We start from the raw sequence: 25,730 nt of genomic DNA, 5'->3' as shown, positions 1-25,730 counted from the left end.
CAATAAAATACTCAGAAATTTGTGTGAAAAAAGCCTTCACAAGTTCCATGTGACACATATAGCTACTATCATCTGCCAGATCTGCAATTCATGCCCCTCCCTGGGAGTGTAGTTTTCAGTGCTAATATGGGAAAAAGAAAAGTCTAAATACACAATTGTACCCTGACAATCAACAATAGTCGAGTCAACCCCTGAGACTTCTTGATAAATGCGAGCAAGCGACGTTCACTACAAAGCCTTCAGGCACTCGAAAAGAGTGTTTTTCTTGACTCTTTCCCAGAACTGGAATTGGCAACTTGCTCTGGGTGGACAATGAAATGGGGCTGTTCATTAAAATAACTTTCATTTAACAGTCTGTCTACATTTAGTGAGATACAATGGATTATTTTTAACACAGTCTCCATGCACCTTTTTAAAATACCGCTTGTTACTGCCTTAAAAAATAGCCTTGCAAATTGAGCTGGGATCAGCTGGTTCAGGCACCCTTAAGAAGACAGATATTTGGGGGAATTAGCATATTTTTGGAAGTTAATTATAATAAGGAATAGGAGGGATAAACATATCAAATATACAAAAAATAATACAGAAAATCCCAGGAGCATTGTCAAAAAAAGAGTAAGTTGCCTTAAGCTATTGCATGATCCTTAGAGAAAATTCCACTGGTCTCAAGTAGGTATATTTTAAACCTGTTCAAAAGCCAAACACAATGGTTATGAGGGTTGCTGTCTAGCTTCATGTCTGTAATCAGTAAAAGCTTATTGCCTACAGCATATATCAGAAAAAAGGAAGAATTCACTTGTCTTATCACCATGTAGTCCTCAACTTCCACTCCTTGTGCTGGTCCTGATTCTGTTCCTTGCTGTTCTTTCAGGCCACATAGTTTCCCTTTAAGCATATTCATTCATACAGCACTTTTTAAATAGGTCACATATTTTGTGAGTTTGGAATTGAACGTTCAACCATCTGCGTAGTCAGCAAACACATAACAGCTACAAGCAGGATTTTTTAAAAGACACTTAAGCTCAAAAAAAAGAAATCCTAACCAAATTTGCATGGCAGCCAAAAGCGTGGGAATCTTCTAACTTTCACGTGGAAAATATCTTCCTGCCATCTTTCAAATCCCACTGATTAGCCTTTTCATAGAATCATAGACTCATTTTGGTTGGAAAAGAAGCTCAAGATCATTGAGTCCAACCATAACCTAACTCTGGCACTAAGCCATGTCCCTAAGAACTACATCTATGTATCTTTTAAACACCTCCAGGGATGGTGACTCCACCACTTCCCTAGGCAGCCTGTTCCAATGCCTGACAACACTTTCCATGAAGAACTTTTTCCTAATGTCCAATCTAAACCTCCCCTGGTGCAACCTGAGGCCATTTCCTCTTGTCCTGTCACTTACTACTTGGGAGAAGAGACCAACACTCTCCATGCTACAACCTCTTTTCAGGTAGTTGCAGACAGCGATAAGGTCTCCCCTCAGCCTCCTTTTCTCCAGGCTAAACAGCCCCAGTTCCCTCAGCCACTCCTCATAAAACTTTTGCAAATAAATGACTTTTTTAAAAGGCAAAACACCAAGCAACAAGCAAACAAAAAATAAAAAACTAACCAACCAACCAACCAACCTACCCTCAAAAACCACCAAAACAAAACATCAAAGCAAAAAAACCCACACAAGATTCTCTGACATGAACGGGAAGTTTATACAATGAACAGTATCTCGCATGACCTGTAATTAATTTCGGCCTTTGTCCTCCCCACAGTGACAGGGCTGCAGGCCCAGGCTCCCCTTGTCCCCTGTCCTGTCTCCTTGTGTGCCCTGTCCCAGGCCTGCTGGGTGCTGGGCTCCATGAGAAGCTCCTCAGCAGGATGTGGCCCTGCTTCAGGCTGGGGCGGGCACCAGCTCTTTGCCATGATCGGTCCATTCTCACGAGCATAGGCTTTTTAGACTTTCCTTAAGTGCTCCTGCCGTGGCCTTGTCCCCCAGTTCTGCTGAAGGGACAAGGCTTGCTCAGCTGACATGTTACTTATCTGCTTTACTTTCCATGGATTTGGACCCAGAACAAAATAAGTTTAATAATTCTCAAATATTAGTGAAGTTGCTCTACTTCAGCTCCACTTGTTTATTTTTCGATATAGCTATGCCATCAAATTTACACATTAAATGTCCCAATAACCAGGCCATCGCACAACAGTAATGAACAATTACAACAAAGCTTCATTTCCAGAATTCCTTTTTACTCCTGTCATCTATTTATTGTCACTACTAACTCAAGCATGAGAGCTATACTTTCAGAAGGGCTTGCAGGATTTGCCTTCATATACTAAAATCCTCAAAATTAGGATGAAATCTACTTAAGTTTTACTGAAACCTAAGACATATCTATGGTGCCAACACTCAACTAAAAAGTAATCTTCAAAGAAGCTTCTGTGAATTCTGTAAAAGGTTGGATTTGCTTTCTGAATTCCAAAATCTACTTTGCTATGTGTAGATAAGCATGCCTATAGGCAAATTGAGGGAAAAAATGTTACATGAAAAATAATACGAGCTTTAAACAGTGAGTTAAAAAGATTGTCCAAAATAATTAGTGACAACAAGATTTACATGAGATGAATAAATGTGCATTGTTTAATGCATCTGTCAGTACTAGCCCTTTCTTCTTGCAGAACACTGCACAGTATTCTTTATTTACACTTCCCAAAATATGCTTCCTGGTTAACAGATAATGTTGCTAGTAAGTTTTGAAGGCAAACTAAATGCGAATGCTCTATGGAGTACATAGCATAACCATGAAAAACAGCTGATACAACAGAAGTCTGTAAATTACATAAAAGTCTATAAAATTCTTATACTCCACATACTTGTCTAATTTCCATTGCTCAGTTGTCTTGAGTAAACTCAGTAAGACATGAAGTTTATATGTGCCTCATGGATAAAGCTTTGTAAGATCACGTCCTAAAATATTTCTACAGAATTGGAGATGATCACTTTCAATGGGTGATTGATCTCATTCTCTTAGAGCGGGATGGATAAACCTCTGGAGGTTACTGCTCTTCAGTGACCAGGAAGGGTACCTAGATCACTAGATGAGATGTGTTTTTCCTCATATTAATCCTAAAATTATAGCTTAGAATTCCAAGCTTCTCATTTATTCAGGCAGAAGCTCCTTTACCATGGACTTTCCTGGCACAGATAGATTTCCAATTTGTTCAGATATTGTGTACTTTTGAGGACAGGTTTTATAGATTCTGCTTAAAATACTCCAGCATCCATAGTTTCTTCAGCATTATTCTTGCTTACAAATCAATCTCATTTATTTGGTCAGACTTAAAAATGAAAAGGAAGGAAAATCCAATAATTTAGTGCTCCACTTTTTTTCACACAGCTGAAATGCGTATTTTGCTCAGCACTCTACTTTCACATTAGATCTTCTTCGATCTTACTAACACTGTTACCACAGTGAATCTTAACAATTTTTTCATCTCATGGAAGGAAATAACTCTACAGAAACCTTTGTTTATCATAATTTCACACAATTCCCATTGTTATTGCAAATTCGTCACATCAGTGTACTGAACCAGCACACTAATGTCCCAAATAATTTTACTTATGCTAAACAAATGAATTTATTGTTGAGATTAAAGTTTTTCATGTGACGCTCATTATACATGACTTTATATATTGTAGTATATTATAACTTAAATGGAGTCTGACTGATGTTACACCAAGGAATGGGGCCCATACCTGAGAATCGGGTATGGATGTTTATTCGTGCAGGTGGGGATGTGAGTAAGTGGATGAATATGCTTTCAAATATGAAGGTATTTGTATGTCTGTATATTGCAGATACACCTCCCCAAGAATTATGGAAATAAAGCAGACCACAGAGAAGAAAAAAAATGAAGTGCTATTACACTAACATCTGCTCTTTCCTTCCCTATAGAGAGCAAATACCTCAACAGTGAAGTTAATACGCTGAGCACCGCCACTAGTCAAGCTGTTTTCTTTTCAATAGCAAGCAAGGTTTCAGGAGGAACCCACTAACAGTGGGAGAGTTCCTAAGGTTTCTCGACAGGACAGGACAGCTTGTGCAAACACAGGCTCTCTATATAGCCTGGGAACGATTTGAGATTCCCCACCCTTTCTATTAGGAGGAAATTACCACTGCCAGGCCACAACAATGCGGATAAACACCAGTGCCTAGAGTCTGCGTAACTCAGGTAAACACAGGGCTTCCTGATGTGATGGAAACCACTGGGCACTTCTTTCAAGTCATTCTTCTTACACAGCGTCAGATGTGAGTGTTTAAACAGTCAGCATTTCCTCAGTGAAATACTTATTCTTTGGATCAGTTAGGTTGGGTTAAGTTTTCTAGGTTTTTAGGAGTAATCTTTTTAATGTGGGCTTCTGGACACTTGTTTGAACAGTCCAGTGCAAAATGGCACCTTATTTGGAAATATGTCTTGGAATATTTTACAGTACTAACCCACTTTTTACATATAGCTTTCTTAAAATCCACTGCATTTTAAGTTTATGTTAGAAGCCCAAACTCACAAAGACAAAGAGCCAAGCAGCGGTCAAGGGCAGAAGACAGAAGAGTGTGTCTACTGAGTCCATGTTTAAATGGAGCAGTGAGTCTGAGCCCTGGGAATGCATTCAGGATCTTGGTCCCTTGATCACTCAGACTGGGAATTTTGCCTGAATAAACTCTGTTTCTCTATCATCACATACATCTTAGTTGGAAGAGCAGGGGTGTGAGTGGAACAGGAGCAATATGGCCCTGGTGCTTACCTGGTAAGGTGCTGAGGCACCTACCTGGAACTGGGAATTGCTACTGAGTCTAGCAGTTTGGACTCGAGAAAAAAGTCAAACTCCTTTATGTCTGTCCACAAGCCCTGTAAACCCCTTCTTTAATATTCAGTCTTCCAGAACAGAGTTTTGTGTTGGCTCTCTGCACAGGAGAGTGATTTTCATTCCTAATGTCTGGCAGTCACAAATATGGACTCTGGCACTATCAGGGAAAGCTTGGCAACAATTTACATGAATACTAAATAAAGCTATTAAAGATACAATTGGAAATGGATCCAAAAATCACAGAATGTATAACAGGCAGTTAGATGGCCATTAGCAATTAAAATGCAATTGTCATCTCTACTCGGTACTAAGGTAAAGAACCACATATTTCCATTTTGGCTAAGACCCTCCATGGTATTGGCATTTGGGAGCGCAAACTGAGATGGTCCAAATCTTCTGGGATGGTCCAGAAAATTTGTAGTATCAGGAATGGATTCAACACCTGCCATTATAATAAAGTGCAAATTTCAACCATGTCAGGAAACCTCTAATCATAACACTAATCATCTATTCTTTATATACCAGAAAGTAACAATAAGTACAGAGGTGACCAACAGACAAATGAGGTGTTTCTTAAAAAGTTACGAACCCAAGAGCACAGATCTAGAAAATGGAGTTCCTTTTTGTCTTTTTTTTTTTAATACATCTCTTATGATTGCTATGCAATTGCAGTTGGTGTATTTTGCTATCTCAATATTACTTTTCATATTACCCATTACCAGAGTATTTAAGAGCTGGTTATCTGCTAGCTCCCTTCCATACCTGCTAAGGTTCTTTCTACAGTATGCAGCCATAGGAATAATTTCTCAGTTTGGCTACTTGTCATACCTCATTTTTTTCTTTCAGCTTTGTGATCATAACAATGACAGGGCTGTCTTCTTGCCAAACCATCTGCCAGAAATCATTCACGGTATTAATCATGGGTCCCTGAGTTGCAATGAAAGCCTTCTCTTTACCTCCGTATCCCTGGTTTAGAAACAGATACAAAAGCATTTACTTATAATTCACGTGGTTGACCAAAATTGTAGGTGAATGTTCTAGAAGAGTAGAAAAATGAATCTGGAATTAAAAAAAGAAAGTTATTTGAACTGATACAGTTATGACTAACAGTAGAGCAGATCAGAAATTTTTCAGTAGAACAGTTTTTCCTCTGGAAACTACTGATTTGATGGACCGGAATGGTCCTGAGAATACATCAATCCCTCTCAAATTTCCCTGCTTACTTGACTTCTTCTGTCTTAATCTCTTTTCCAAGTTGTTGGGGCTTTCCATTATCCAGAGGTACTTTAATCCATGATTTATATTGCTGAAGTATTTACAAGATAGTTTACAGTCAACAAGCCACAGGAAAATAAATAGAACTATAAAACTGGTTTCTATGAAGATTTGTGTCAGGAAAAAATATTTAAAATACTGGAATGCTTGTGGAGTCAAAGACTGCAGTGGATCTTAGCTAAGCACAAAGAGCTTTTATGAGACCTTATAGGAGGGACAACATATCAGCATAGGGAGTCCCGAGATACACCAGTATATAGGAGATCAAAGAAAGGTTAGGCAAACAGTAGGGAAGCAGAGGAAAGGGAAAAGCAAGAAGAAATGGGAAAAACAAGAGATTGCCTTCTTATTTTTCGAGTGAGAAGGAGAACTCGTGAGTTTGCGCAGTGACAGGGTGCACAACAGTAATGCAGATGAGGAGAGCCTGGCGGTGGCTGACGGGAAGGAGTGAATGGAGAATGGCTGGAGGTGGTGGGGAAGCCTCTAGCCATCGGTCATGCTTTTGGGTTTCTTTCTCCCTGACAGCTACTACTCCTTGCATGAACCAATGGGACAGATCTTCAGCTGGTCCAAACAGTCCTCCTTCTACTCACCAATCTACCTGAACATACTTTGTCCAAGACATGTCTGCCAGGATCCCAGCAAGCCTAATGATATTGCACACATTGATATGAAATTTCACTTCATCGCTGGGTTGTATTTTTTTTCTTCTGTTGCTGACAGTCCAACTGGTGTTAGCAGCAGGAGAAATCACCGTATGTTGGCCTGAAGGGTGGTGGCATGGGGAAAAGGGAGACCTCAGAGGACTAAAAACACAGCCTGGCTGATGGAAGAGTTGGTCTCCAAAGAGAACTGCTCTGCTTAGTTACATGATGACGTCTTTCATATCCAACACTGAAAGTACAGGATATAAAGTGAGGCAGGGTAAGGGGCATGGGGGATGTGTATGTGTATATTCACGTACTGTTATTTCAGTAAGCAACATCATTGTAGAGCTCTGGGCCCAAATTTTACAATTTTTCCAGCTGAGGATCTGGTACATAACTCTAATTAAACATTCAGTTTTGCAGGTAGAGAACTACACTCCTAAAACATGACTATAGTAGTGTCTTAGTAGTCTATTCAGCATACACTGTGCCATGGAATCAAGAAGGCTCAGGGTTTGTGTGTCATCAAGAATTATAACACAGATGACACTTAGAAATAATGTTTTCCAACGGGGTTCACGCAGGTAAAGTCATGTAAGCATTCACTATAGGGAGTAAAATGTGAATGAGTGTGTGTGCTGGTGCACATGTGTATATTTAACATATCTAGTTTTGCTCCATTTCACAAACTTTTTACAGTATTTTTTTAACTATTTATCTGATGATTTCAAGACTATCAATTGATATAGTTTTGCATGACAAAAACCCATCACCACTGAATTTGGTTTTGGATAACATGATTGCAATGAGCAACCATACAGCTTATATTGCTGTTGACTCTCATCTTCTCTTTACCAAAATACTGGTATCTCTGTCACTGTTAAAAGGTAACCCTCTTTTCCTTACTATAAGGCAGTAGGACAATATTAAACAATAAATACAGAAGTAAACAAATAGTAATGCACATGTTTCTTAATGTTTTTTCCAAAGTATTTGATAAATTGTTTTCTTACTGCAACCATTGTAGTACATTCATGGCTATGTGGTCTTTTTCACAAACAGCTCATGAAACTATTTCTATCACACCAATGCAGACAAAAATATTAGGAATTATCAATGAAGATGGGTAGGAATAAAATGGGTGGCACCTTGGCAATATAAGCTGTTCACGTGGAAAATCAAATATTGTCTCAAAAGCACATGAAGAGTGTACATTTACTTACCCTAATGTAGTTAGCATTTATGTAGGTACTCAAGGAGTCAGATGGATTTTTTGGTTTCAAATACACTCTGCTTAGAGGATCTAAGAGCACAAGGAAGATGGAAATTGAAAAGAAAACCCATAATTAGAAGATTTCTATAGAGAGTCAAAGACTTGTTGAAGAAAATAATCTGCTGTTATTTGGCGTTGTCAAGCACTAAAGCTTTATGCATCAAATTCTTCCTTCTGCAAAGGATCAATACATGTAACGAAGGTATCTCAGCAAGCTGTGAGCACTGAAGCAACACTATCAGGTCTGGGCAGCGTTCAGCAACGTCTGGTCTACCTGTGCTGAGTATCAAGCTGACCTGCCTAGACTGTCTCTGAAACCCACATCGTATCACTGTACGATGCCAGATAATTACACCAAGTCCTCTGGATTCAACTTTGATATCTTTGCCTGAAACTGTACTGTTCCAATGACTACAGTTGAATTTAAATTAAGAAAAGCTCCCTCTGCCTGGGATGAAATCAGCTCTGTGTTTTTCTACCAATTTAAGTTCACTGCAAGGGGCTCGATTAGGTAATCCATATCCTTCCCCTCAGTCCTGTGTTCTTATCTGACGCAATTTATGACCATTCATATGTACAAGACTGGAGACACAATGCCAAAATACAGGAACATTTTCCTTCACGCTCTTCTTTTTTCCATTGTCTTGGATGATCTAGAATGGAGTGGGGGCCAGTTCTGTTGAGTATACCACTGGGGGTTACTAAATCCCTCCTGCAAAGAAAGCTTTTGCTTGCTCCTTTGTGGTGCCATGATCCTCCATGTATTACCTTTTTGGAACTAAAGCCAGTAAATTCTCAATTACACAGTGTAACAGAAAGGGATAAGGAGAAGGGGGGTGAGGTGCCTATGTTGGGGGTGTCTAGGGGCACACTTTGACTTTCTTTATATCTTCTCTGAAAAAAAAAATATTCTACTGTTAACAAAATCATATGTAAGTATTTCTGTGCTGAAAAAAATAATCTTTTTTTCTGGCACTTTTCTTCATTAATTAGAATCAGCAGCTTTTTGACAGTATACTTACACCTATTTGTTTGGAAATAGTCTCTGGATAGATGCTTTGCTGAATGCAATCTAGGCAATGTATTAAAAAATAGATATGTGGATGTGAACTGGAGAGTGGTACAAAACCACTATTTATTATTGTGGCCCTGTTGTTTACACAAGAAATATATAATAGATGTACATACACTGTAGCAAAAACTAGTATTTTCAGAGATGCTTTTGGAGTTCTTTTGTGACTTTTCATCCTGTTCCTAAGAACAAGATAAAGCCTTTGCAAATCAAAGGAAGAGGAGGGATGATCCTAAACATACTTTATGTTCTTTTCCCACTGGAGGTCACAGGAGTGGAGCCTTTGCAGGACTCAGGCTGGTGTTTTGAAAGTATGTTTCTCAATCTGTGCAAATGAATGCATGACTTGTAGTTCAAAGTCAGTGCATGGAAGTCTTGCCCTCTGCATTAACAGCACAACATGAACTTTAGGTAGCTTGTCTTAAAATCTCTTTGTACTAGCTTTCCCAACTTTTTCACTTAGAGCTTTTTTTAATTTATTTTTTTTTTCTTTTCCCCTTAACAATATGAGGACAGGAAACCTCCCATTCCTTTTCAGCACAGAGTGATTATTAGCCATTTCCACAAATGCCTCAGGCTACGTGGCCTTGAAAAAACACCGGCTTCCTCCAGCTCACACAATGCTTCTGATTCTGGTGTAGCTTGACCCCTACCTTAAAAAACCTCTTCCAAGCAGACTCAACATCCAGTTTAATTACGATGTCTTGAGATAAATCCCTCTCTTACTAAGGAGCACCTAAATCAGTTTCACAATTTCTGAGACCTCCTTCCAACTCCAATCAACGAAACAAACGCTTCTTCCGAATGGGAATCTTTTATAAATTAACAGTCCTGATGAGTTATGAAATAGGTAAGTGCTGTAAACTCAGCTCGGAAATGAGGAAAACCTAAAGATCCAGAGCCACTAAGCAATCAACAGACACAAATGGAAGTAATTAGTTTCCTTCTGAATGACAAATACCTTGGAGGTAATAATTTTTTCCTTGAGGATGGCAAACTCAGAGAGTCTGAAGCTACAGCAGAAAGACACAGATGGTGGTTGCAAGGCTGAATTCATCAGTGTTTGTAAAGCATCTCGAAATGCAGCAGAGTTGTTAAGCACTTATAATTACTAATAAAAAATGACTGAGGCAAAACTGCTGCTGTTTTCTTCCATGTATTTAGGAGGTCTGGAATAGCTCTCCTGTTAGAGTAGAAGAAACATCCTCTAATTCTATCTTTAAGTAATTAATATTGGCCTGAATTTACCAGGCTGGAAGAACAGAAGGGTGTTAAAGGGGCTGTAGCTTGTCCCCATGAGATAGTCCAGTGCAGGGAACAACCTGGGCTATATGGTGGCACTGCTGGGCAGCCTCGCCCACTGCTATCGATAGTGAAGCTTCATCCACTCCAGGAACACCACTTTGTCATGAAGACCCAGGGCTTTGTCCCACTGCAAAGGCTGTACTCATTATATGGTGGGTACGATGTGCTGTAGTTGCTTTTTCATCTTCCATTTCGACTGCAACTATGTTCTGAATTCTTTGGAGTATGGATGTGTTAGCATTTGTAGCATTTCCAGGATAAGTCATTTGTTACTCCTAGTCCTGTCCTAGATGGCTTACCAACAGTAGGACTGAAATACTATGAGAAGGACTGTTCTTAAGGTATTTCTATTTTGTGAGCAGGAAAAGAAGAAGAAAATTTGGTAAGGCAGACTGCTCTAACACTTGCAGCCCAAAAGATCATAAATCTTTCAGATATTGAAACATTTTGAAACTCATTCACCTCTATTTTACCTGGTTTTGCTTGCAACCTATAAATGACTTATGGATACTGCTATTATAATATTTGGTGAACACTGTAATGCAGGACATGGAAGAATCATACCAGACTGAACTCCCAGTCTCTGCCAGGTGGGGAATAGGTTATTAGACTTGCAAATAACACAGCTGCCTCAAAACACCTCATGTATAGAACACCTGTAAACTATGCATCATTTTTCAATCTCATCTGAATAATTTCCTGGCACTTACAATATGATCTGTGATTTCTCAATGGAAAACTTAACAGATTTCTCATGGTGAGCACCTCTGCATTTTAAAACATGCTTCAGCATTACAAAATAAAGTTTCATTCATGCAAAGGGAATCTTTCTTATCTACTAAAAATAAGGTCTGCCTACTATCCATTTACATTTCTAACTATGCAGTCTAACAGATGAATTATTATAACACTGGCTATTTACAAACTTTATAGCTGTTATGATACTGGTGACCACAACTAGGACACACTTTGTCAGCTCACATAGATATGCAAAAATGCTTTGATGAAACCATGTTGAATTCCACTAAGATTAAAGAGCTTTTCTTGTTCTGCTTTGAAAATATTATTTTTTTTTCTTTAGTCTTTGAAACCCTGCTGGTGATTCTATTGCCTTCATTATGGAGTAGGACTGGAGCAAACACAACCATTCGTAGTCAAGAATGTAGTGCAAGGGAGCATGAAAATTCTCAACATCAAGAGAACAGTTTTCCAGTATCTGTCTATAAGCTTGCATAATAAAGTGCTTTGTTCCTATGATTTAGATTTAACTTTCCCCTTGTCTTTAGCTGGAGTGCCAGAGACAGTTTTAGTACAGGCACTTCAAGCCACAGCTTGTGGTTTTGTGGGTCTGACCCACCAAGTGCTTTCTACCTTCATGTTATTGTGAATCTGCTGTGATGGTGTGAGTGCTTACATGTAGGATTTTGCCCTGAGGGTTCTCTTCAGAAAAGGGTAAGGAACGACACCCAGGTACCTTGGATGTGTTGCACACGTGAAGATATCCATAGAATAGCGTTAAGCCACTTAGTCCTTTGTAAGCAAGAGCCCACACATGCTCTGAAGGACCACAGGAATTCTGCTTCTGGTTTGAGGTGGAAAAGTGTGATAGGAAGGGGAAAGGATAGAGGGCTTTGAAGCTGAGGTCCTGCTGTGGGGACATGTAGCGGGGGCTGCAGGAGACAAGCAGGCAAAGCTGAAGATGTGGAGTAAGTGGATGAGGAGGGAGCAGTGGGGCTGGTGTTTTGCCACAAGGATGTGACTGTGGTGAGAGACTGGGAAATCTGTGTGCAGCACTGGGAACCTGCTCAGAGGGTGTGAGAAATGCTGTAGGTGGGTGGTAGAGGGAAGGCATCTGAAGATACAGAATGGGGTTTAACGGGACCAATGTTGGGGTTGTCATCAGGAGGAAGGATGGAGAAACAGTGATTTTAAGGAACGGTTTAACCACCTTGCCTCTGATCCCACACAGTCTCCTCATTAGTTGCGTTAGTATATTATTATGAAAATAATAACACTTAGAAAACTTCATGAGCATCCTAGTGTTTGCATAAGAGCGTTGACTACGTCACACTGAAACTGAAACATCTTTCCTAGAAATAGAAAATTTCCTGCACTTCATAGTTTTCCATATAGAATACTTTTCATTAGGCATTGATTTTATTTCACATGAATGTGTTTGGCTGAGTAGTATCTATTAACATGAACCTGCCCTCATGCACCCTGTCACAGAATTATCTCTTAAAAAATGAGAGCATCCTCCACAGTGCAGAGGGTGGAGCTGGCAGGACTGGGAATTTTTAGGAGATAATTCACCAGCTCAAATGTTATTTGTCACCACAGGTGCCCTGATTCAGGAGACACACCCAGCACTGGGAATGGAAAAGCTGGGTGTGCGAAGCAGCGGGTTGATATCATCTGAGCAGGAAACCAGGAAGGCTGCTCTATTTAATCACTCAAATCATTTCCAAACCCTCTCAGGCTAGGTGTGGGGTGTGTGAGTATTTATTATGAGCGTGTGCCTCAATCCTCAAAATATCTTCTTTGAAAAAGCCTGGTGCTAACACACAACAGACCTTTTGATTTCTATCGGGGCGGTTACAAAGCGCCTGTCAGTGAGTAGCTGTGGTGCACACCGGCAGCCTGCTTGGACTCCAAATGTGCTGTGGAGTTAGTGGAATGTCCCAGCTAAGTGGAGGTGAAAACACAAAGGCATGCTGGTTCTCAAAGCTCATCAGCATCAACCACGGCACAGCTGTCATGTCCCAATTCAAAACACGTGCTGCATTGAAATAGGACTCATCGCATTGACAAGGCGTTGCTGAAGGTGAACCTGATGGTGGCTGGGGCAGCTCGGACGTGAGATGCTATGGGAGAGAACTTCAAAAATCCGCCCCTCGGGCGGAGGGAGGCTTGGTGATATCCTGGCTCCGCTGCAGCTGATGGCAAAAGTCCTGCTGTCGTCAAACGGGTCAGGATTTCACCCGCCGTGTACATCCTGTTGACACTGGGCCAGATTCTAAGGGACACTAAGTTTCGGATTATTTGACATATGATTTGAAGTCGGTTACTTACTTTCTTTAATTCCCTTCAACATTCCTCGATTGCACACAGATGCATGCAGATATTGGTGGCAATAGCTGAGCTAACCTTGAAGACAATGGAAATTTTGCTGGGTGCTGAAGGGAAATGAGGACTCCACAAAAGTTTCTTGCCCAGCTAAGTATCACATTTCTGAGACTTAACTAGAGGCTGAAGGCCATCAGTTTTCACTAATTTGACTGCAAGGCCTTTATATGATGTGAACAAATGGCAATGCTTTCAGACTTGCTGAGAGAAATCTTGTCCTTTAAAGCGTGTGAATTTGCATTACTAACATCTAACATAGGCCTACAAGGACTTTATAGAGATGATTAGAAAACAAATTTCTAGTTGACAGGATATGCTGTCGTTTAAAAAGTATTCTTCATGCCAAACCTCAGCAAAGGGATGTGTTTAAATTTTTCTGTGGGAGTGTTGTCCAATGTCTTGAATCACTGAACTTTTTCACTTTGGTGATGTCAAAATTTGTAAAAACTGAACTCTTCATGTCTATATTTAGTGCAGTGTTAAAACTGCCACCTACTTTGACACTGAACACAAAACAAAATTATTAATAAAAGAGGAATGGAATATCTCATCATCCCCCAACAAATGGTAAGAAAATAGTGGAATTTCAGAGAAATGTGTATTTTGAAGGAAAACTATTCCACTGAAAAGTTTTCAATCACCTCTAATTACAACAAAGCATTTGTTAGGTGGTCAGAAATAAAGAATTTGGGCCAGCGAAAATACAGACGCAGTATAGCAAAGCAATAACAACTTAGAGCAATGATGAGGCAGCACTGTGTGAGAATGTTTTTCTTACTAACATAAACAGGTTTCCACAAAGTCAACTGGTGCATGGAGAAGAAGAAAAAAAAAAGCCAGCACACCAGAGGACTTATAAAGGTGGAAGTTTACCACAAGAAAGGATGGGATGCACTTGAATTTTTTGTAGTTTGTGGCACTTAATGTTGGAAAGGATACCAAGAAGCTTGACCCAACCAGAGAGAACTGCAAGACAGTGTGGGCTGTGATCGAGGCAACAGCCTTGGTCCCCTCATCCTCCAGACTGGGGGACCTACTGCAAGGCACGGCAAAGCTGTCTCTGCCCATCTGCCTGAGCTGTCCTCCAGAGAAAACCAACATGCACCCAGGCTGCATTTCAGTTTGTGTTTGGGATGCTGCCAAAGTGTGCACCTACAAAGGCAACCACTGAGAGTTCTGCATTTGCCAGTCCTACAGCACTGGGTTTTTGTTGTCTTCTACATAGTCTATAAATACACTTATGAATAGGTACACAACAATCAAAGACAGTTAGATTTCTACAGCAATACATTCTCAAGGCAGGACTAAATGTCATAACAGGAGACCATGGGCTAACTCACTTACTTGGTAGAATTGTTTTATAGCGGTTTTTAGTTCCGTGACTCGGGATGTCAATTTCTTTGGGATCCACAAAATTCATTGGTATTTCCTATAAAAAATAAATTAAATCAGATTGGTGTTTCCAAAGGGAGTCATGCAGGAAATTATCACCAGAAGGCCATCTGCTGTTACACAACTGTCTTTTGACATCAAAGTTATTAAGAAAAAAGTGGTTCCCACCTCAAGCCTGTCAACACCCTTCCTTTAATAAACACAGGGAGCTGCTTATTGAAGGAATGACTTCCAAGGAGCACTTCTGATGAATTATTAAAAGCAAAGTTTCTACAGGATTGGGAGAGAGGTTAAAATGCACAATAGTTCTAGAAAAGTGGAGTTGAAAAGTGCAGTACTGTAGCAGAAAAGCCCAACGTTTTACATAATTAGGGGAGGAAATTTCAAAATAATTAAATATTAATATATAGCAAACATTTTTTAAAAGTTTGTGTGAAGTCCTTGACGATGTCAGTGAAAGACTTCCCTTGCTTTTTATAGTAAATACTAGAATGAAGTGCCTTAGTCTTTTGCATTTGGTGACTCAAAAGTATAATAAAATTCTGAAGCTATTTCTCTTGATTCCCGTTGTGAGCTTCTAGTGACTGTTCTGAGTTCTCTTCTTTAAACAGGCCGATGTGCAAGTAACTAATGTGACACTTTGCTTGAAGTTCCAGAAATATACAAATGATCAACTCCTGATCAGCTTAAAGTACTATTTTTCAAATTGTTTGCCAGCATGAAAAGTAAACATCCTCCAGTTTTTCAGTGAGCAAAATTTTTCACTTGGTCTAAGGGTGGGAAGAATAAGTTTGATTTTGAGGTCTTGAAACATTGTTAGTGTTCTTACAATTCAATATAAACAACCCTTTGAAAAAGGGTAAAATGAAGCAGTGTCTTCTTTTGGTTTTTGTTTTTCCTGATTGTGGAGAACGTTTTGCCAACCAAAACAATCTGGCAAAGTCACGTTAAAAATGCTTCAGTTGACTCAAATCTTAATTTTTTACTGATATTTTTTGGCCATCATTATTTCAATTATCTTAGGGTAAGGTGGAATTTCATATTCAGTAAATTAATACATCTATTTAAAAGCCCAGTCATTACTAGGGACTTGAAAACTTCATTGTTAGCCTGGGACATTTATCCAAAGAGACAGTGGCATATTAAATAATTACCTTCTACAGACACACAGGAACATGAGGAGACACAAAAGGTATGCTCCCACCCTGCTCAGGGCAAACCTCCTTTGACTTGTGCCACTGGAAAATTTACTTAGGGATTTTCCTGTAAAATCAGATGGTTTCTAACTCCGGAGGTGCAGGCCTGCCCAGGACTTTGGCACAGATCACATGCATGGCCACTGTCCTTCAGGCCCAAGTTCTGGTCCTGTCCAGCATGACTGGCTGCTGTGGGTTTTATCTCAAAGAACAGGGACAAGGCCCCAAAAGCTTGCCAAGGCTGCACTGAACAGCAGATCTTTACATGGGTTCACCAAGCAGAGGAAGACACCCTCTAACTTTTCTGGTTGAACAGAAGGCAAAGTTAAGTAAAATTTAGATGGGTCATAATGAATTGCTTTGATTCTTTTCTGCTTTCCAACTTTGCTCCTGAACATCTTTCTACATGAGGCACAACTTCTGTGTTGGTTTATATTTTTATACCTTCTCTGCCTTATGCCCGTGTGTTGAGTGGACCTTTATTCTTCTCTCTCTCACTCAGTATCTTCCTTGATCTCTTCATTCAAAAGAATGACTCATTTCAGGCCAAAGTGTTGCTGCTAAGATGCACCTTCCTAGCAGGTACTTCACCCAATCCTTTTTCAGCATATTGTACCACCATCCACATGATGCCCATGGTAAGTGCATGATCTTCTCACTTGTAAGCCTCCATTCCTGCATAAACCTCATCCCCATTCTCTCAGGCTGAACCATCTCAGCTCTGTCCTGCTTCTGATGCGCCTTCCTCCTCCATGGAACTACCAAACAAGCTCCTGCTCCCCTACCCCATACCCACCTCTGCCTTTCACCCTTTCCCAGTGGTGACCTGTGTGAAACTCTTCCCCTTGGCTCTTGGGCTCCAAATTGTTCTAACTGGCTCCGCTATGGGCCAGTGGCTGACCCAGAGCTTCACTGGTTCAGTTCTGGCTTAGTATAAATGCCACCAGTGTGTGGTTTCTGAAAGGTTTCCCTGAAGAACTATATAGCATCTGAGAGAGAGCAATATGTTAAGCCTGTGTTTGATGTGATCTACGTCTGTCATCTACAGAGACTGGAAGAAGATGTGTGAAGAAGAGTCCTCTGCCTGCACAACAAGAGACGGTGGTCAGTGGGGCCATTCCAGCTGCCTGGCTGTCTCCTCCTTGATACCTGCTGAAATTTTAAATTAGTTAACCAGTTGGCAAGTTACTGACAGATGCAGAAATGCCAGCAAGTTGAAAACAGAAACGTGTTTCTCTGGGCCAACAAGGTCAATTAATAATATCAATCACTTACATCCTGTAAACACTTTCTAGTCAGTGGGCTCCTCCCAGCAGTGAGTGATTGTGGGGCCAAGGGCACAGAGAGAAATCTGACAATGCACCATGGATCACAGCCACAGACAAATCGCTCATTCTGAAAATGGCTGTGAAAAGCAAGAGATTACTCCAGAAAAAAAAGAATCAGGATATTATGAGGATTATGTTTGTGGTAACATGGGGCAAATAAGCCCAGCAGATTGCAAATATCACGTACATGTGTAAATTAATATAAAAAGTCTGTAGCTATATAGACAATATATATGGATTTGTTTTATTAAGCATATTTACATATTAATTAATTAATTACAAATTATCTACAAATAATTACAAATAATGTATAAGCTGCACACATTCATGTGCTCAGCTGCATGCATGCAATTATAGATGTGTATGAATTTATGCCTTTGTTTATGGGCTGCTTCACCTCTGTGGGTGATACTCTTGTAACAGAAGCTATTCTGGCTCAAATGAGCCTTTAAATGCTACAACTGTTCATACACTCGAAGAGATATAATTTGGGTCTCTGAAAGCATTCACAAAAACGTGGCAAAATTTAGGAAAATTCAGGCAGATATTCATTATACCCATCCCTCAGGTTTTATGAGAACGAAATTTTATAGATTTAACAATCTGGCACTTTATCATGCAGGACTGTATTTTCTGAAATTCAAGTATTCTGCAAATAGTGAATCTTTCTGTTCTGCCCTGTCACTAACTTCAGTCATTCTGTCTTTTGAAGAGTAGCAGCTCAGACTACTGAAGAAGTATATGCTGGACGATTTATGTTCCTTGAAAATCCTGCTCATATTTCAGTTTGCCATTGAAAACTTTGAACATTTCTCTACTTTTTGAGCACTTGGAAGGCTTTTGTGGGAACCAATAATTTTAGTTTCAAGAAGTCTGTCTTATTGTATTTCTTTAGCTAGTTAAAACAAGCTGAGTGAGCAGAACAAGCGAGGGTTATATACTGTGTGCTTTGCATGCCTCAAGTTCCTACTGAAGTCATTATCTGTAGCTAGGAAGATATTAAACAGATACTGTTCAACAGCTTCATCTTAAAACACACTTTAAAAAATGGTTTTAAAATGGAATAGGAAAGTCATGATCTTTTCAAAAAAGTGGAAACACGGAATGGCCCAATTCGTGTTGTGCCCCCCTGAGGGACAAATAAAACGTGTATCTCTATTTCCCCAAAGCCGTGCACAGATGTTGTATGAGAGGATTCAGGTAAACAACATTCTATGAATATGTGAAGTTGTCTGTCTCTTAACACAGGGGGTTTAAACATGATGAAGTTATTTCTTCTATCTTTCCTGCCTAAGCAGCCGAATGGGGGGGAACTGATGGCATAACTGGTTATAAAAGTATGTTGGATGCTTGTTTTTTTCATGCACACTGACTAATTTTTGGTAAAACAACTGAGGGATTTATTTTTCTTAAGCACATGGTATTACTAGAATATAAAACCTGGCTTTTTAATGGTGAACAAAATGATTTGTTTGTAGGATGCAATTATTCACAATGAAAAACTATTTTTAGAGTAAGATGGCACTCATCATCTATTCTATTGACTTACAGGCACAAACTGAAAACAAAATGAAACTTGAAGAATTGCATGCTCTGGCATGTTTAATAAGAACTGAATTGTTTGTATGTCTTTGTTAGACCTGTAGTATGCTCAAGACATGTCTTGTTAGGACACGCATTTCTGTGTGACTCTATTTATTTTGAGCTGTTAAACCAGTCTTAAAAAGCTTTGCTTGTTTAGTTTAGTTTGCCAATGTGTTGTAAAAGCTAAAAAGGTCAGGCTAAGGTTGGGTTGTGTAGTTGGTTATGTTAGGTTCCTCCTCTCTGGACCCTCTGATAGCAGTTAGTAGCAAGGAACCTGAGGGAATTAGAATGGGACAAGCTTTTCTTTGTATTGCATTGGTCACCTGATACTGTTCTTTTAGCATGAAAAACCATGAATAATCACTCCATATTTACCTTCTCCTTGCTATCATGAATTTATAGGCTTCTGTTAGAGCCTCTCACACTCCCTTCCCTAGGCAGAAAAGTCATTGTCTATTTAGTGTCTCCTGATACAGCAGCTGCTCTAGTCTGTGACCATGTTCGCCATGCTTCTGTGTGTGCTTTGAGATGAAAATCATGCAGTTGTGAATATTATATAAGATTTTTCCAATGTCACAAAGATGTTTTCTATATTATCCTCTGGTTCTTTTCCCAATACTCTTAGTTTTGTTATTTCAGGATGCATCAAAATATACAAAACTATTTTCTCCCAAATGTATAACACTTTATTTATCAACCATGAATTTCCTCTGCCTCATCACCATCATAAAATCCTTCTGTAATTTCTTTGAAGTCTATTTTTAATATTACTACCCTCAGTAATTCGGTGTCATCATCATACTTAGCCACCTTACTATTTATTTCTTTTTCCAGATGACATAAGAGCATCTTGGCCAGTATCAGCTCCAGAACCGATGCCTCTGGGATTCCACTGGTGACCTCCTTTTGCTCCGAGAAGCAACCAGTCCTTCCTGTGCTACACTGGATCCATTATTCCCCACTGTATTTAATTTGTTCATATATCTATTGGCTTCTTTATTATAAGTCCCTCCAGTTTCTCGGATTTAGACATCAGATTTCTAGGCTTGCAGTTCTCTAGATCTCTTCAGAAGTCCTTCCGAAAAACTCCTGGTACCTCTGGCCCTCTGATTCCTCAGCTGCTGGGGCCCAAGTGTCAGGTTACACCTGTCCAGTTAATACATCAATAATTGCATATAGGAACTCCTCTAGGATGCATGGGTGAATACTAGCTTATTCCAGTCAGTAGCTTTTATTAACTTTATTGATTTGTTCTAGAATCTCTACCATTAAAGCTTCAATACCAGACAGATCATCCAGTGACCTCTTTGAGTTTCCTCCTGCCACAGAGGTAAGAAATTCCATGAGTTCTTCTATGGTCAACACAGATGCAAATAGTGCAGTCACTTCTCTCTTTTTGCTTCAGATTTTCCAAATCCTTTTTCTACCCTTTTGATCCTCTATTGATCCTTGTACTTTTTGGTAAGCATTGTGCTTTTGATCTATTTAAAAGTGATGTTATGATTTTTTTTTTTTTAATGCAAAACCTTTTTTGGCCTGCCTTATTCAACTTTCATATTCAACCGGCTTCATCTTATACTCTGTTCGATTTCCCTTGTAAAGAGTGTCTCTTTATTTCTGATAGCCTCTTTCATCTGGCTGTTTTGCAATACCAGTCTTTTTCGGGTGTTCTTAAAGTAATATGTAATAATGTGTTTTCCCTGACTGAGTTTTTCTGCTCTGACTTGTTTTTACCTGGCCACTGTCTTCATTTTATATTCTTACCCTTTTTAATACGAAATAAATTTGTAGAACACTTCAGGTTTTTTGGTCTTGAGTGTATTAGGCTTGCTGTGCGGAGTGCTTGCTAAAGATATTTTGGACTGACTGACTGTGGGTATCCCTGTCTGCTCCAGAAAGTCATTTATAGTGACTAAAAATCTAGTCTTCAAATTGGAAACATATGTTATGTTTACATGGGAATAAACAAAATCTCCAATTATTACTGTGTTTTCTGTCATCATAGTCTTTATGATCTCTTTGAAACTGTCACTGTATTACAGTCCTGGCTGTTTGTACTGTTACTCTAATATGACATTTATCCCATCTATGAATGGGACTTCAAACCAAGAGGAATCTGTATTATCCCTGGATATCACTCACTGGCCTTACCTGTCTTTTGTGCATAAACATAAAACACTACCTTGAAACTATTTAATCTGCCTGTTGGAAATGATTTTTACCTTGACATTAAAGTGTTGCCCGATTATTTTTTCCCCAAAGTTTCTCTTGTGCCAATGATGTAAAAAATCCTCATGTAAAGCTTGTTGTTAAACTCACCATGAATTCTGTTTGAAGTAAATGAGAACATGCAACTGCATCTCGAAGCTGCTGCCGTGTCAGGACGCGTCCGGCTGACTGCAGGTATTCCATCGCTACTTTTTCTCGTGGGGTTGGCACAGCGACGAAAGGTTCAACACTTCCCAAACTGCTCATATCCAAAGTCAGTGAGACGTTGGATCCTCGCCTGAGTTAGAAAATAGTTAAAACAGTTATATCAGACCTGTGTTACTGTAAGTCCCATGCTCATGCAGCTGATTCTGAGATATTTATGCACCCTGACTTTCTGTATAGTCACTGGGAGATTCGGGTATGCAAAGACTGCAAGACTGGCCTCACTGGAAGCACTGGGTGGCCAAAAAACCAAGGTTTTACTTACCATCCTACCTCTTCAATCTAATAACAGATGCTGCAAGAAGTGTGCTAGGGAGCAACTATTTGGATTATACTTAGAAGCAGAAACTGCTCTCTATATGCTCCTTAGTTGTTGTGGATGTCAAACGTGAAATTGACAACTTAGTAAGGAAGAAATGTTTCACAGGAAAAAAAAAAAAGAGGATATATTTCTAACTGATACGTATGACAACCTGGAAATAAATTCACAGTTATATCACCCATAGTTTTAAGAATCTTGTCAAATTAAATACACAGAATGGAGGGGAAAAAAGTGATAAAATCAGCAAAAATAAGTGGAAATATAGTGCACACATTGTGACTACCAAGGCAGTGGACAATGTCTCATGCTAGGTAGAAGAGAAGGGAGAGGCAATAAACCACAATAAATGAGCTGCATCCCAGGAGGAAGGATGGTCACAGAATCAGAGGGGTTATTAGAAATGACAAACATCTCTTGCAGGTCAATAAAATAAGTCAACATTTCACATTTCTATAGGAAAATAAAAGTGGATTCAACAATACCTCTGAGCCATGGAAATACAAATAAAGCACACTTCTGTGTGCTTGGTCTAAGTGTCATTCTTTTTGTCACTTTCTCCAAACAACACTTAGGAAAATGGTCTTTTTTCATAGTTTCAACCCATTGATCAAATGTTATCTACTCAGTCCTTGACTTTAGGCATATTGATTGCAATAAATCCATGCTCTGTGTATTGTGATGGCTAAACACACACATGTAAGCATTAATCAAAGTTTTTGTGTTTACTAATCAGAAATCAGTACTACAAGACTGTAAGGTTCAGCTGTCAGAACTGGGCTACGGATACCCAGCTCAGTGTAAACGTTTCTAACATTGACCAAGCAGCTATGCACAGAGATATGACAATGCAAGTTTCATTCCTACCTCTGCACATTATAGTCTCTTGATTAATGTGCACTTACAGGGGAGTTCTTAAAGCTCTTAACTGCTCTACCATGCTCAGATGTATCCAACCACAACATAAGATCCCTATCTCCATTCTCTCATAATAGTCATCCTGCCAGATCAGAATACAACTCTGCACTGCTCTGGACACTGGGATGTTGTTAAGATTCAACTGTCCCTTTTATAGTAATACCACATATTATTATTAATATCGTACAGATATCACCAGATAGTATCTGTGAGGCATGTACTATTAATATTGGGGGAATGCTTTCCTCTGGTCTGAAACAAAAGTCGCTTGTGTTAATACTTGCTTTTTACTGTCCTTTATTTATTGGTTGCTCATAGGTGTTTGTATGCACACATATTTGAGCAAATTACATGTTATTTTAGACACTGTGACTCCTTACTTAGTGCTGGTGGCACTGTTCTGTTTTCTGATCTCCTTCTGACACCAGAATAAGTACTCCTAGGGTTTATCGCTTTTTTCTTTGTTTGTAACCATGTCAACATAACACTTTTTATTTGTTCTGACAGAACTTTGATGCACTTCCCTTCCTCTGATGCATGTCAGCAGATTCCTCAGTAATTTTGTTTTTAATTAGACCATTTCTATCATGTCAGTCCGCGTGAATAGAAATGACTTCAGTCACTCACCTGTCACTTAGCAAAACACAAAACAACAATGGCCAGGAGACAAGGTCACGCTGTGGAATCAGTGAATCTGACATTGTGCCATACTGTCATAAGCCTATTTCAGCTTAGGTGATGGGTGGGTGACAGCAGGAGCTTTTCTGCCCAGGCTCCCAGGTGGTAACAGTGAGTCAGCGGCAGAAGAAGGGGTGGAAGAGGCAAGACGGAGCCAAGGCAGCTGCCTGTCTCCAGGGTGGATGAGGACAATTTCTGCTGGCAGAGAGAAGCAGGTGGGGTATGATCCTACTAATTTTGCTAGGACGTAGGCAGAAGTGAAGTAGAATCCTGAGCAGAAAAGACTACACTCATACACGTGTGAGCTACCAGTAGTGTTTCATGGCTCGCTTCACACCCTGCATCATACCAAAGCCCCTGTTGGGGGTACTAGTGCTTGTTCCCAAATCTGGAGTGGTGGGAAGTGGGCACACCGTGAGCCTGCTGTAGTGGCCGCTCTCAGATGGACCCTGCAGAGGGTCCTGCACCATGTTCCCATCCCAGCTCCCTGGGGACTGCCCCCGTCTGCAGGGGAAGCCAGTCCCCCCGCTCATCGCCACTTCTCAAGGAAAACATCCTGTTAGACCACTTTCTCACAAAAGCCCTCCTGCGAAAGCGCCTCTTCTGACCAGGACTAGCAATTTATTCCGTGGAAAAAGGCAGTCCCTCAAACAGGTGGCTCCGAGGGCGTATATCGCAAATCCAGTCTTTTGAAAACAGTCCAGAAATCCGCAGAAGAGGCGTGGAATGAACCTCTCCAAAACTGTTTAAGCTACCTTTGGCTGAGAAATGGGTAGTGATTTAGACCCAGACATACTTCTGGGAGAGCTGACTGAGATTTCCTAATATAGAGGAAAAGTATTCACATTGTTCAGTAACAAAGTACAGTGAAAATGTTAATATTTTCTTTGGCTTTTACATTGTTATAACTGACAGTCTTGGCAAAAAGGCTATTTCCTTTTTAACAACAACAAAAAATATACCTGATCTAATTATAACTTTGAGTTTACAGCCTTTACCATTTATGGGGATTATTGACGAATACCAGTGTTGAGAATCAAATAACTTACTCTGGAAAGAATAAATAGTTTTTAGCTGCATATTTAACATATTAAAAACTACACATTGGATAAAAACTGAATATAGGGCAGAAAATAATTACCTAAAGGGTAGCAGTCTTTTTAGAAAATCCATAAGAGGGTATACAATAGATAATAGCTCTCAAGGTAATTATTCCATAAAAACAGGTATCACTTTTGAAGAAGTATGCTTCAGTTAATAACAATATTTTAATAATGTTTACATTAGCAATTCTAACTATTGCCAATATTAACATTAATTACACAGACTTCTTTATAGCATTCAACACCATGCTGAGGAACAGGGCTGGAAACAGGACCTATTGCCTTGTCTTGACAGATGAGGGAGGGCCTGAACCCATCATGGGCTTGTATGTCCTAATAGAAGATGCTTATAGTTTCAGGTCCTGCTCTGAACTCCTTAGATTCCCTGTGTTCCTCTGACAGCTAAATTCTTCACTTTCTGTAGAAAAGAGTAGAAAACCAGAATTCTCTTCTCTTTTACTACTTGGGTGGAAAGAGGTTAGGTAGGGAACCCACCTTTTGCCACTTTATTGGACAGATTGGACAAGGCTGCCACACAGCAACAAGGAGGTGCCGTATAAAACAAAGCCCATTTTTTGTAACTATCCCTTGTATCCAATAGGTTTTGAATAAAGGAATCACAATCAGACCAGTGACACTTCAAGTCAGACAACTCATTTTTCTTGGATATATATATTTATATCTCCTGAATGCATACTGGTATTTCTCCATTTCAAATTAGAGTGAAAGAGCCATACACATGGGCTTTCCCTGATTTCTGAATGTTTACAATCCTTTTTTTATCTTTAAATAACTTTATATTCCTTATGTTCCCTGTCTTAATAGTCTGTGCCAAATTAGAGAAGATTTTGTTATGACATACCTCCCCCAGCATCCCCTCGAGGTTGTGTTTGATGGGGAAGAGCATCATGTGAGGAATCTGAGGAATTGTAAACATTCGTGACAACATATTACATTAAAATCAGCATGAGAGTAACTCTTCCGAAGTTTCACCAGCTGGGGCAGCCACTTGGGTACGTGAATAAGTGCAATCAGGAAACCACTTGTGTCTGTGTATTGTCTAGTAGCCCAGAGTGGGGTCTTACTACATACTCACAGCCCTCTTTACAACTGAGTAACAGGAACGAGTCCACTGATGAGAAGCCACTGGAGTATTTTTAATAACATATTTACAGAAGCAGATTTTCTTACAGACCATGATAAAAAAAAAAAAAAAGCAGCAATGT

General features: G+C 39.6%; 1 protein-coding gene across 1 annotated transcript in view; it reads right to left on the bottom strand.

Annotated features, from left to right (window-relative positions):
• PTPRR (protein tyrosine phosphatase receptor type R) overlaps window positions 1-25,730 on the bottom strand; it is a gene marked incomplete at both ends in the record, with an annotated part of 148,050 nt that overhangs the window by 13,487 nt on the left and 108,833 nt on the right. The window contains 4 exon segments of the mRNA XM_080363735.1: window positions 5,684-5,821; window positions 8,001-8,080; window positions 14,898-14,982; window positions 21,373-21,559. Coding sequence (XP_080219861.1) covers window positions 5,684-5,821; window positions 8,001-8,080; window positions 14,898-14,982; window positions 21,373-21,559 — 490 coding nt within the window.

This window comes from Nesoenas mayeri (genome assembly GCF_963082525.1).
Source record: "Nesoenas mayeri genome assembly, chromosome: 1".
NCBI lineage: Eukaryota > Metazoa > Chordata > Aves > Columbiformes > Columbidae > Nesoenas > Nesoenas mayeri.
This window is presented reverse-complemented; position numbering and strand designations above follow the sequence as displayed.